Here is a 13,269-nt window from a genome sequence, read left to right as displayed (position 1 = left end):
CGTGAGCGCCTGTGGCAGGTCCTGGCAGAGCAGGGGGTCCCTAGGTACATCCTGAACATGCTAATTCGCCTCCACGAGGGCAATTATGCCCAAGTGAGATGGGGTTTACAAGGGCAAAAAACTGCTCGAATACCAGTGAACAGGGGAGTCGGACAGGGCTATGTATTAGCCCCCACCCTATTCTCTTTATACGTGAATGGGGTGGTTGAATACTTACAGCGAATACCATCTGATGCTCCAGCCCTGGCGGACGAACAAATTCCCACCCTCCTGTTCGCTGATGACACCCTCCTCATCTCAAAAACCCAGAAGGGCCTGCAGACCCTCCTGGACAGTTTCCAACGGTTTTGCAATACTAGAGGGTTGACCATCAATACACTGAAAACAAAGTTCCTAACGCTAAATACATCAAGATCATTTAGGAACCCTGCCTCATTAAATTGCGTCCCACTAGAGAGGGTCACTACCTTCGACTACTTAGGTATTCGTATTTCCGATTCCATGCATTGGAGACCACACAAGCAGAAAATGTTCTTGAACCACAAAAGGGTGGTGGGAGCAATATTAAAAGAACAACGCTCTTCATCGAGCAGACCAATCGCCCCCACCCTCACAATTTATAAGGCCAGAGCAGTAAGTTCAGCACTTTACGGTGCCGAACTGTGGGGTTTTTCCAATATAGATCAAATTTCTAGATCGGAAAACAAATTCCTAAAAGATCTAATGATGCTCCCCCAGAGGACACCTACCAAGCCCCTTCTATGCGATTTAGGCTGACACTCGCTTAGAGACACTGCAAGACTTCGCCCACTTTTGCTGTGGGTCCGCTTGTGGCGGACACCAGAACTATCAAAATATGCAGCGGGGCTAAGGGAGGTAATGGATACGGATGGGTGGCACAAGATCAACTGGCTAAAAGGCATAAACAACTCTTATATGATCTTGATTTCAAAGAGGTATGGCTAAACAGAACCTCTCCACCCAAGGCAAGAGTCAAGAAGGTGTACTGGCTCTGGGTTAGCAAGAATGATCTCCTTAACCCCAAAGCAGGCAGGCTCACAGAGGAGTTTATTCAGCATAAGCATTCCACCCGTCTTGAACCCTACCTAGACATTATACAAAAACCATCCGACAGAGCTTTGTACTTTGAGTTTAGGGTAGGCATACTCCTCACAAGAGAGCTGACTGCCCAGTGGAAGCCTCCTTATCAAACTCCAGCTTCTTGTCCAAGTTGTGAGGCCACCACTGAGTCAATCGCACACTTTCTGTTCGCTTGCCCAGCCTACAAAGTGCCAAGGGAGCGCTGGCTGAAACCAGTTTGCAAAGAGCTGGGTACCCGTAGCCACCAAGCCACATTGCGTATCTTAAGATCTGACGCCTGGGATCTTCATGCCTGTGGCCTAGCAACATTTCTTAGATGGGCATGGAGCATTAGAGCGAGAAATTTGAATGCTAATCCCTAAATATTAAAATGCTCATGTGACCTTTGTCTTCCATAACTTGCACTTTCTCCTCCTTTTTATACAAATGAACAAGTAATTTTTTAACTATTTAATGTTTCTATTTTTAATGAATTTTGCTATTGTAATGATTTTTTGTACATTGTATATTTAAAAAAATGTATTTTGGCTTATTTGTATACTTTTTATTCTGGATTGTATAGCTTTCAAGATATCCTTTATCAAAATAAAGCTTATGAAATGAGAAAGAAAAGGGGGGAGGGGGAGAGGCAGCAGGAGAGGGGGGGAAAGGTGAAGGGAGAAGAGACAAAAAACAGGGCACAAACAGTAAATTACACAACCAACAGTAGGTTATGCAAAACGGGGCAACACTGGAACACTGGTCAGCAGGGAGAACAGAAGGCGGGAGGCAGTCAGGCACCGTGGGATCGAACCCGCAGTTCACAGCGCCACTACTATAATACGGTATTCCAAATGTCCATCTGTCTTGATACCATAGCTTATAAGCTGCCTCCAATATCTTCAACCTAACCTTATTGAAATACTTTGGGTGGACAAATTTAAAAAGTAAACAGTCCCCCTCCATGGGCAAAGTTCTTGTCAGAGCTTTGAAAAGGGGGGGAAAAGACAGAGTTATCCAAAGTAGAGATCTCATGTTCTTTAATTGGAAAGCCTGACAGTATTGATAATATGGCAGCATCACAAGTCTAGGGGGCATATTATCAAGGAAACACGATTAATAGCGCATTTCCCGCTTTGAGCGATTCTGTTTAATGCCACGTATCGCGGGATTTGATCGCCGAGATATCGCATTATTAACAAGACATATCTCCACGGCGATTAAATCCTGCGATAGCTGCGTGAAACAAAATAGCGCAAAGCGGAAAATGCGATATTTATCGCGTTTCCTCGAAATGATGCCCCGTTGCCTCAGCCGTACAATCCACCTGCCATTCAAAGTATGGCTAAGTCAGTTTCTGACCAGGCATTACAAACCCGCGATAACCGCGGTTAGCGAGGATTATTTTATCGCATCGAGGGTTTGATCGAGGCTTGATAATATTGCTCTGCCGTGTCAGTGGGGATTTCCACAGAGAAATATAAGTGAACGCCTACCTTGCATGTCATTAGCGATATTCATCGCTGACATGCAAAGTTGAGTTTAAAGGGTTGCTTACTCAAGGAAACACGCGTTAGCGTGTAGTTGATATTTGAGCATTAAAAAAAAATCACCCCTTTTCGGCCGAAAAGGGCCGCTAAAGCGGCGGTATTCAGCTTGATAATATGCCCCTAGATTATTCTTTTTTCCAGCATTGTTTCCTCCACTCAATTCTACCTCCTTAAGAAAACCATATGAAACTGCTCAGTTCCCCCTGCAATTTCTTAAACTACTCCAACCAAAATTCTAAAGGTATTGCATTAAATAAACATGAATTTCGGCAGTATCAACATTTTCAAGCTATTAGACCTTCCTAGGAAGGTAAGTGGGATGCCTACCCATATCTTTAATAAAATCCTGGGGGCATATTAGCAAGGGCGTTATCACTGCTTTAGCGGCACTTTTTGCTGATAAAGAGGCGATTTTATTATCACCCAATTACCAAGCTGTCGCTAATAGCAGTCAGCGACAGCTTCAAGGCGATAGCGACCGGTTTGGGGCCCGCTTTGCATGTCAGCGATAATTATCGCTAATGACATGCAAAGTGGGCGCTATCGCCTATTAACAATACCCGCGACGCGATAAAAAAACGCGCGCTAACCGCGATTGGTGCCAGGATTTTACCCCTGGTAAAAACCTGACTTAGCCATATTAGTCAATAGAGGTGGATTCTATGACTAAGTCCCTACCTGCCTATTAGCAAGATTTTCCTTAGCGATAGGGGGGCATATTACCAAGCAGGGCGATAGGTAATTATCACCGCTTTAGCGGCCGTTTACGGCCGCTAAGCGGCAATAATTCTATCGCTCTATTAGCAAGCTGTCGCTAACAGCAGTTAGCGACAGCTTTAGGCGATAGCGAGCGGTTTGGGTCCCGCTTTGCATGTCAGCGATATTCATCGCTAATGACATGCAAAGTGGGCGTACCCAAGCTGTTAGTGACTGAAAGCAGTCGCTAACGTCGCTATCGCCTATTAGCAAGGCAGGCGTAGCGATGGAAATATTCCCGCTATCGCCAAAAACTAACGCCTGCTCTGACCAGTTCTTAGCCATGTTATCCAATGGGAGGTGGATAACATGGCTTAGAGCATTTTGTCGCTAATGTGTAAATATCGCTGTATTCTCAGCGATATTCACACTATCGCCGGAAAATGTATCGCTTTGGAGATACACGTTGCTAATAGCACGTTATCTCAGCAATAATTTCCGGCGATGCTTAGCGATAAAAAATTCGTTGCTAAGCTTAGTTAGCGATAAATATCGCTAATCGTTGGTAATATGCCCCAGGATTTATATCGCTGGAAATCTCACGTTATAGATGGGATTCGCTGCTATCGCTGGATTTTTTATTGCTGTGGAGATAAACGTTGGTAATACTGCGTATCTCCGTGATAAAATCCAGTGATAGGAGGCGATAAAAAAAATCACCCTAAGCGCGGTTTGCTATAATTTTCGCAAGTTGGTGCTAATGTGCCGCTTGGTTTCTGTCACTGCTTTATTGAAGTTTTCCTGAGACATTTTATTTAGTAAATTCACCACCTGAATTCCTAAATATCTTGGGGGCATATTAACAAGGGCTTTATCTCTGCTTTTTTTGGCTTAAAAAGCGAAGATAAAACTATCGCCCTATTTACAAGAGGGTGCTAACATGCATAATCGCATGTTAGCACCCTTTTTCCCAACACCTCCCTTGGCATCCTTAACAAGATGCAAAGTGGGTGTCACTGGGCGTACCATGGATGGACTACCTTGTAAAATATCGCTGATGTTCACATCGCAATATTTACAAGGCAGCCCACAGGATTTTAGCACAAGTTAGATTTTGGCGAAAACTGCGGTTTTTGCCAAAACTAACATCTGCTAAAATCCTGACTTACCTATGCTTAACACAGGGGGTGGATTATGCTGATACGACCACAGGGTCGGATCAGCAAGGTTAGTGCCGTTTTGCAGGGAACATCGCTGGAAAACCAGCGATGTTCCCTGCAAAACGTCGATTTCCCCACTATCGCTGGATTTCCTATCGCCGTTGTGAAAAGCTTTGTTGATACAGCGCTATCACGACGATGAAATCCAGCGATAGGATAAACGTTGCTAAACGCGCCTAGCAATGTTTATCTATAATCGTTGTTGATATGCCACCAGGTTCCTGCTTGAAAAGTGGACTCTTACAGCAAGTAGTTCATTCCATAACTTACGTTTTTTGCTGATTAACCAAGCAACCAGAGACCTTCCCAAAGTCTCCCAAGGTCCTCAGGATCACTGGGAGAGATCTTTCCAGATCTCTTGTATACACCATCAATTCATGGGCACTGAATGCCATCTTCTTCTCCCACCCATTCCACTCAAAGGGGATGATGTTTTGACTTGCCCTAATTTTATTTTCGATAGGGTGTGTTGGTCCTTTTTACATTGTGTGACCCAACAACTAGACCTAGGCGAAGCCTTTTCAAGAACAGTTGGGTCCTTATATATATATTCAATTGCCAAGATATTGGTGAACGGTAATCCTACTAAACAGATAAATATTAGAAGAGGTACCCGCCATGGTTGCCCGCTGTCACCTTTGCTTTTTTATCTGCACATATCGCTCTTATGACTTTTGTGATGCTGATGTTTATCGGGGGGGGGGGGAAATGCCTAAGCCCAGAGTTTCATAGAAGTCACCCAAAGCAAGGCAAGCAAGTAAAGTTGATGTGCTACATTGTTTGAATGGTAGAGAGCAAAACAGTGCCATAGGTACTAAGATGTGGCACTATTCTGCTCTGTCCCTAGCCTGGGTCACTTTAGGCCGGCGTGCGCCAACACAGGTACCCCTGCGCCATATTGCAAGGGTGACCACATAGCATATCTTTTGCACTGGAAGGGGTGCATTCCAGCACAAAAACTATGCTTTAAAGCTTTTCCCGCTCTGCATGTGTTCTGCATTGTACAGCATGCTTACACAGTGGGAATAATGAAGAGAAATGAAAAAACTTCTCCTCATTACGCCAGTCTCAAGGAGATGCAGGATTTGGGTGCAAATCCCTGTGAGCAATCCTTTGCAGGTAGGGATTTGAGTCAAAACTCCTGGGTGGTTGCATGGAAATTCTCATGCAGCACTGATGGAACGCCCCCTTGACACCAAATAATGCCAGGTTGAACATTACGTAACTCTTCATTACTTTTGGTGACATTTGTGTTGGATTGTAAATCTCACTTGAGCACTTTGTGTAGGGTTTGCGATGAAAAAGTAATATGAACCCGACACAGGCGCAGATTTACAAAGGCTTTGAGGAGCTTATTTATGAGCCTTTGCGTCACATTTGCGCCGCTGGTGCGTCACTTTTTGTGACGAACCAGCAGGGTAATAAATGTACCATGTTGCATCATATTTACAAAGTGACGAATCCCCTCCGCCACATTATACCGGCGCCAGGTATAATGTATGCAGGGTGAGCGTTCCAACGCAAGTAAGCCTCGTAGAAGTAGAAGTTATGCCATGAAATCTATGAGATATCACTGCGTCACTTCTAGGACACAAATGCGTCAATGTCTTACGCCTGCCTCACAGCAGGCGTAAAACTGCCATAGGCACATTTGAAATGGGACTTGCCCATGTGAAATGACCCATTAATGGAGTTGAATCACTTTTATGACACACTCCAGCAATGCGTCATTTTTGTGCCTACAGATACGTCAGAAATACTGACATATCTGTAACTCCTTGCGACATGATGCGTGACACTGTAAATATGACGCATCCAGCATGTCGCAAGGAGGACGCAATGAAAAGTGACACATCGCTGTTTTTCACGCAGCAGTGCGTCACTTTTCATAAATGAGGCCGAAGTATTTAACAGAGCACGTGGATTGTGGCCCAAAAACTCATAACTGGAGGCATATTTATTGCAACCAATAAATACAGACTCGCAGCAGTTGGATTTTATTGGGTGCAAATTGCAATGAGTGCATTGTATGTATGAGTGTATGCTTCCCCTTTCTAGGTGTCATCATGGGTTGTAATTTTATCACGGAAAGTAGAGTTCTCATAAAACAATTTCTATATATTGATACTAAAGGCAGATTTTAACACTGTTCAGTGACATTTTAATTTCCCACTCTTCCAGGTACTCAAACTTTGTTATATTTAATGATTAATGTCTAAGGGGCATATTAGCAAGGGCCATATCGCCACTTTAGCAGCACTTTTTGCCGCTAAAGCGGCAATATTTTTATCGCCCTATTAGCAAGCTGTCGCTAACAGCAGTTAGCGGCAGCTTTTAGGCAATAACGACCGGTTTGGGGCCCACTTTGCATGTCAGCGATATTTTTTGCTAATGACATGCAAAGTGGGAGTACTCAAACTGTTAGCGACTGAAAGCAGTCGCTAACACAGCTATCTCCTATTAGCAAGGCAAGCTTAGCAATAAATAAAATCGCGCTAAGCACGATTATCGCTATAATCTAACGCATGCTAAAAACATGACTTACCTGTTTATCCAATGGTAGGTGGATTCACAGGTTAAGTCCCAATTGGCGTTAATGCGTGAATATCGCTTGATTTCCAGCGATATTCACGCATTTCGCCGCTATCGCTGGATATTTTAGCACAATGGAGAAAAACGTTGCTAATAGCATGTTTTCTCCGCTAACATATCCAGCGATTAAAAAAAATGCGCTGAGCGCTTTTTGCGATAAAAATTGCTATTCCTTTATAATATGCCCCCAATTTCAGATTTTTTCCAGCTCGAAGTGCTTGCAACCTGTAAAGTCTGGGGGGCTCATTTGCAAGCCCTGTGCACATTCAGGCGGTGCACAAGGCTTAGCCATATCTACAAAGTCACGAAAGCCACCCTGTGTGGCTTTTCATGGCTTTGTAGATATGGAGGAAACGCAGCGCAAGTAACTGCATTGCCACTTGCTACGATGGGGAGGCCTGCCATGTGCGTTACAGCGGGTTTTACCATGTAACACACATGGCATTTGGCACATTCCCAGATTTATAACAAGCTGTAAAACTGGGAACGCACCAAAAGCCTACACCTCCCTGGGGTGGCGCAACAAGAAGAAATATAATTTCTCCCGGTTTATTCCTCTTTCTATGTGTGCTGCATTCAACAGCATACATAGAAAGAGGAAAGCGCCTCCATTGATTGTTGTTGTGCAGGAAAGGATACCTTCCTGCACAAAAACAATCATCCCTACAATTCAGGCACCCTTTCACCATGGTACAAGGGTACCTGGGTTGGCGCTTGGCAGCTCATTGATCACCAACGCAGGGAAAGAGGACAGGAATGCGCTGTATCTGATAGATATGCCGCATTCCTGCCTTGTTCTTTTACCGTAGGGCAGCCCAGCAGGAAGGCATGGGGCGCTGCCCTATGGCAAACTATTGTAAATGAGGCCTTGATTTGCTCTGAAAATGTCAGGGCTCCATAAGAGGATGAACTCAGAGATTGAAGTTAATTTCAGGTGCAGATCTTTATTCCCACTGATAGTAAAATGCTAAATTAGTGCCTTTAACTTTGCTCATTAGAGCTGTGGTAGAATTTCAAGTACCCACCAGTGACTGAAGTGAATGGGAAGAAATCGGTTTAGACGGACCTCTTTCAGATCCACCATCTTCCTCTGCATCAGTCCCACTATTTTTTTGCTGCCAGTTGGGTTCTGTAGCAAATGTTATGCACAGAACAAAAGTCTATAAAGGTTTAGGGCCTCATTTATGAAAATTGTTCACATCGCTGGTTGAAAACAGTGATGCACTTTTCATTGCGCCCTCCTTGCGACACAATGGATGCGCTGTATTCAAACTACAGCGTTTCATGTCGCAAGGAATGAACAGATACGTCAGGAATCCTGACTTATCCGTTAGCCCAATAATTACCCATTGCTGGAGTGTGTTGCAAAACACCCATGTGCAATGACACATTGCTGGAGTTGCATCTGAGTCCCTTGTAAAAGGGCCTGCGTCAGTCCTTACGCCTGCTGTGAAACGCAGGCTTAAGGATTTGATGCAGTGAATTCGTAGAAGGGGTGCAGTGGAATCTCACAGATATCACTGTGCCACTTCCACGAGCCATTTTTACAATGGAACGCCCAGCCTGCGTACATTATAGCCTGATGCAGGTATAATGTAGCGGAGGCCTTTACAAACTGACACATCTGCCTAGGTGCATCAGTTTGTAAATATGGCACAGTGTGGCACATTGTTTACACCGAGACAGCATCACAAAAAAGTGACGCAACTGCAGCATAAGGCCTCATAAATAAGCCCTGTAGAATTTTACAAGCAGTTGAAAGATGGTCAAGACATTCACTGATCAATATTTTTCTATGACTTTACTTTACAGCCAGCAAAACTCCAGACAAGCTGCAGCAGGTGTCACTTCCACTCCTGACTAACACTGACTGCAAGAGATATTGGGGTAATAAGATCGCTGACGTCATGATCTGCGCCGGAGCTTCTGGGGCCTCCTCCTGCATGGTAAACAACCAGGGCCAGATGTATTCTTTTTTTATGCAACACAGCTTAGCAACCCCGGCCCTGATATACAAGCATTTTGCCCATCACAAATCATGGTTTGCGTTAGATTGTCACCCAAAGAAACGCAATACAGCACAATGTGCTGGCTCGTGATACTTTGTGGAAAGGAGATGTTTCATGGGTGGTGATTGGACGTATCCATGCTTCCACTCATGAATGTTGACCCAAATCCAAATCTATGAAATCCTGTGCCTCATTGTTGCTGGCATAAAGAGGAGAAATATCTTTATTTCTCCTTGTTTTCCCCTTTGCATATATGCAATCTGTTGCACACTTACAAAGACGAATTTGCCATTCAGCCTAGTTTTTGTGCAAAATGGAACCCCTTCCAGCACAAAAACTAAGCTAACCACAACTAAGACATTCTTGCACTATGGTACAAGGGTATCTGCATTGGCATATATCAGTCAAACATGCACCAGCACAGAGAGGGCGCAAAACAGTGCCACAATTTTGTAGATATGGTGCTGCTCTGCTCTCTCCCACTCATGGAACGCAGTGCAGCACATTCACTTGCTGCGCTGCATTGTGTGATTTAATTGTAAAACTGGGCCCACATTTGCTGAGCTGCGTTGCACATTGCCATATTAAAAGTGATGCACCGACAGTGCAAGGGGCTTGTAACTAAGCCCGAGATTGGCCTGCTGCTGCCGTTATCGCCAGCACTTGTACTCCAATAAGGCTGCCTTGCATGAAGCAGTCAAGCACCACGATGCAGTGGCGAGAGTGTACTTTCTTAGAGTTTGTATTGGAAGCATGGGGCATATTAGCAACAACTTGCGATAATTATCGCAAACCGTGCTTAGTGCGATTTCTTTTATAGCCTCCTATCGCTGGACTTTATTGCGGAGATAACGCAGTATTACCAACGTTTATCTCCACGGTGATAAAAAATCCAGCAAGAGCGGCGAATCCCATCTTTAAGATGAGATTTCCAGCGATAAAAATCCTATCCCTAAGGAAAATCTCGCTAATAGGCAGGTGGGGACTTAGCCGTAGAATACACCTCCCATTGACTATTATGGCTAAGTCAGGTTTTTACCAGGTGTAAAATCCTGGCGCTAATCGCTGTTAGCGCTTGTTTTTTTATCGCGTCACGGGTATTGCTAATAGGAGATAGCTGTGTTAGCGACTGCTTTCAGTCGCTACCAGTTTGGGTACGCCCACTTTGCATGTCATTAGCGATAAATATCGCCGACATGCAAAGCGGGTCCCAAACCGGTCGCTATCGCCTGGAAGCTGTCGCTAACTGCTGTTAGCGACAGCTTTGTAATTGGACGATAACAAAATTGCCGCTTTATCGGCAAAAAGTGCAGCTAAAGCGGCGATCTGGCCCTTGCTAATATGCCCCCATGTCCTTCCAGAACAAAGTTGTATGTCTTGACAAACAGAAGTATTCCACTCATTGATGTTTGCTTTGTACTTCAGCACACATGCAGCGTGCATTTTTGGAGAAATTAACACATTTCTCCTTGATGGTGCCTGTTTCAAGGAGGCATTCACTTTTGATGCAAAGCCTGATTTCAATATCTTAGTAAATCAGGCTTCTGTTAAAACCTATGGGGGCATATTAGCAAGGAATTGCAATATTTATCGCAAAACGCACCTAGCACATTTATTGTTATCGCTGCCTATCGCTGGATATGTTAGCGGAGAAAACATGCTATTAGCAACGTTTATCTCCATTGTGCTAATATATCCAGCAATAGCGGCTAAATGCCTGATTATCGCTGGAAATCCAGCGATATTCACGCATTAACGCCAATGAGGACTTGACCTGAAAATCCACCTCCCATTGAAGAAACAGGTAAGTCATGTTTTTAGCAGGCGTTAGATTCTAGCGATAATCACGCTTAGCGCTAATTTTTTTATCGCTTCGCCTGCGTTGCTAATTGGCGATAGCTGTGTTAGAGACTGCTTTCAGTCGCTAACAGGTTGGGTACGCCCACTTTGCATGTCATTAGCGATAAATATCACTGACATGCAAAGAGGACCCCAAACCGGTCGCTATCGCCTAAAAGCTGTCACTAACTGCTGTTAGCAACAGCTTGCTGATAGGGCGATAAAAATATTGCTGCTTTAGCGGCAAAAAGTGCAGCTAAAGCGGCAATATTGCCCTTGCTAATATGCCCCATGGTTGTTTGCGCTGATCGAGCCACTTAACGCAAAGTTATGCAAAGAAGGGCAAGAGCTTTTCGTGCTTAGATAATGGTACATTTCCAGCACCAAAATTTTTTATTGTTCTAAAGTAAATACCAATGCTATGCTTTACAACAGTACATATTTACGGCTTCAGTGGCACAGGGCAACGTAGCAAGTCATCGTGCTGTGCTGCCCTGCATCTCAGGAAAAGGGCAGGTATGCTGGTATTTATCCAATATGGAACATTCCTGTCCTTCTCCCTTGTGCTCGTGCTATTTTGGCAGCTTAGCACCAACACAGGCACTCTTGCACCATGGCGCAAGGGTGCCTGTGTTGTAGGTAGGATTGTTTTTGTTCAGGAAGTGCACCTTCCTGCAAAAAAACTATCCTGGGTGTCCTTTGCCTCCTTCTATGTGTGCTGCATAATGCAGTACACATAGAAAGAGGAATACATTAGGAGAAATAAACATTTCTCCTTGTTATGCCTCCCCTGTGAAGATGCATCTTTTTAGCACATTACCAGGTTTACAAGGTCTTGTAAATCTGGAAATGCATCAAAAACCATAGGAGTTGCGTGGGAACACCCATGCAATGCCCATGGAACACTTACCCAGGGCAGAGTAACACAATGCAGCAATTTGCGCTGTGTTGCATTACTCCATATTTTTGAAGCCACGCAAAGTGGCTTTGCTTGGCTTCAAAAATATGGTCATAAATATGGCCCAAAGTCTTAGTAAATCTGGGCCTCCGTCTGTTACTCAGGCAGTCGCTCTTTCTCAGTCTGCCTGCCTCTCATTAACTACTTTGACATCTCCCCATTTGTCAAAGTACCCAGCTCCCATAAACCCATTCCTATCCCTTCCTTCTACCTGGTAATGTCTTTGCATATACTCTAAGGTTGCAGCCTGGATTTCTGACCTGCCCCTTTGATTTTAGGGTGACTCCGGAGGACCTCTTGTGTGCCAGAAGAACGGCGCCTGGACCTTGGTGGGCATCGTCTCCTGGGGTAGCGGCAACTGCTCCCCATCCTCTCCTGGAGTCTACGCACGCGTCACTTCATTGAGAGCTTGGGCTGATCAAATCATCGCTGCTAATTAAACTTGGTGCCTATTAAAGATTGCAAAGTGAAATCCAATAAATGGAATGCGGTACATCCTAGCTATGCCTTTAAGTTCTTTTTCTCATTTGAGATGTGCCGTGCTGGCCCTGGTCAGGTCATAGGTGCTGGAAGTAGGGGTGCGGGGGTACTGCATCACCCACATGCTGGAGTCCAGAAGTTGAGTACCTTTGATCGCACAGCAAATGTGACAAGATAAATGGAAAAATTAAAGGAATCAAAATTGCTCAGAGGTCAACTGTCAGGCTTTGTCTTCTGACAATGTACTACTTATTTGGAAACTGGTGTTTGCAGTCAGATAAATAAAAGTAAAGTGAAAGGATTTTGTAAAAGTGACCTAGGTGACAATCTTGCTGGGGTACAGGAAGTGAAAGGAAAGGCACTAGGATGTCAGTTTTTTTTTCTAACATGAAACATCTTTTCAATTCCTGTAAATGAGCTATACACATATTTCAAAATATATCAGCAAATAGGAAAAAATAAATGAAGCAGACTTTTTAATAATTGTGTAGTGGGAGATTTTAATAAGCTCAAAGGAAATCAAGACACTTTACTTGGTGATGCGCAAATGATAAATATTAATTGAAACCCGGTTTCGACACATTGTCGTTTGCGTGCTGTTCGACCCAGGTGTTTCAAGATGGCTGAGACGTATCAAAGCCAGTCAGAGTCCACCATTCCAAATAGGATGAGTATGACACACTTGGCCGATAACCTGTGCTCACTCTCTGTTAGCTTGGCATCAAGCAGTCAAGCTTAACCTCAAGTATGAGTGTCAAGTATTGGCACTACACCCCTCCTCTCAACACACTGAGTACCCCACAAAAATACTCCACACCCCATGTATAAAACTACTTTTCTTTGTA

General features: G+C 44.2%; 1 protein-coding gene across 1 annotated transcript in view; it reads left to right on the top strand.

The window, feature by feature from the left end:
* Nucleotides 1–12,444, top strand: part of LOC144798515 (chymotrypsinogen 2-like) — an 85,453-nt gene extending 73,009 nt beyond the window's left edge. The window contains exons 6-7 of the mRNA XM_078669435.1: nt 8,951–9,084; nt 12,223–12,444. Coding sequence (XP_078525561.1) covers nt 8,951–9,084; nt 12,223–12,384 — 296 coding nt within the window. The 3' untranslated portion in view covers nt 12,385–12,444. The remainder of the gene's footprint in view (nt 1–8,950; nt 9,085–12,222) is intronic.
* The last annotated feature ends 825 nt before the right edge of the window (nt 12,445–13,269 follow it).

Source organism: Lissotriton helveticus, chromosome 12, assembly GCF_964261635.1.
Source record: "Lissotriton helveticus chromosome 12, aLisHel1.1, whole genome shotgun sequence".
NCBI lineage: Eukaryota > Metazoa > Chordata > Amphibia > Caudata > Salamandridae > Lissotriton > Lissotriton helveticus.
This window is presented reverse-complemented; position numbering and strand designations above follow the sequence as displayed.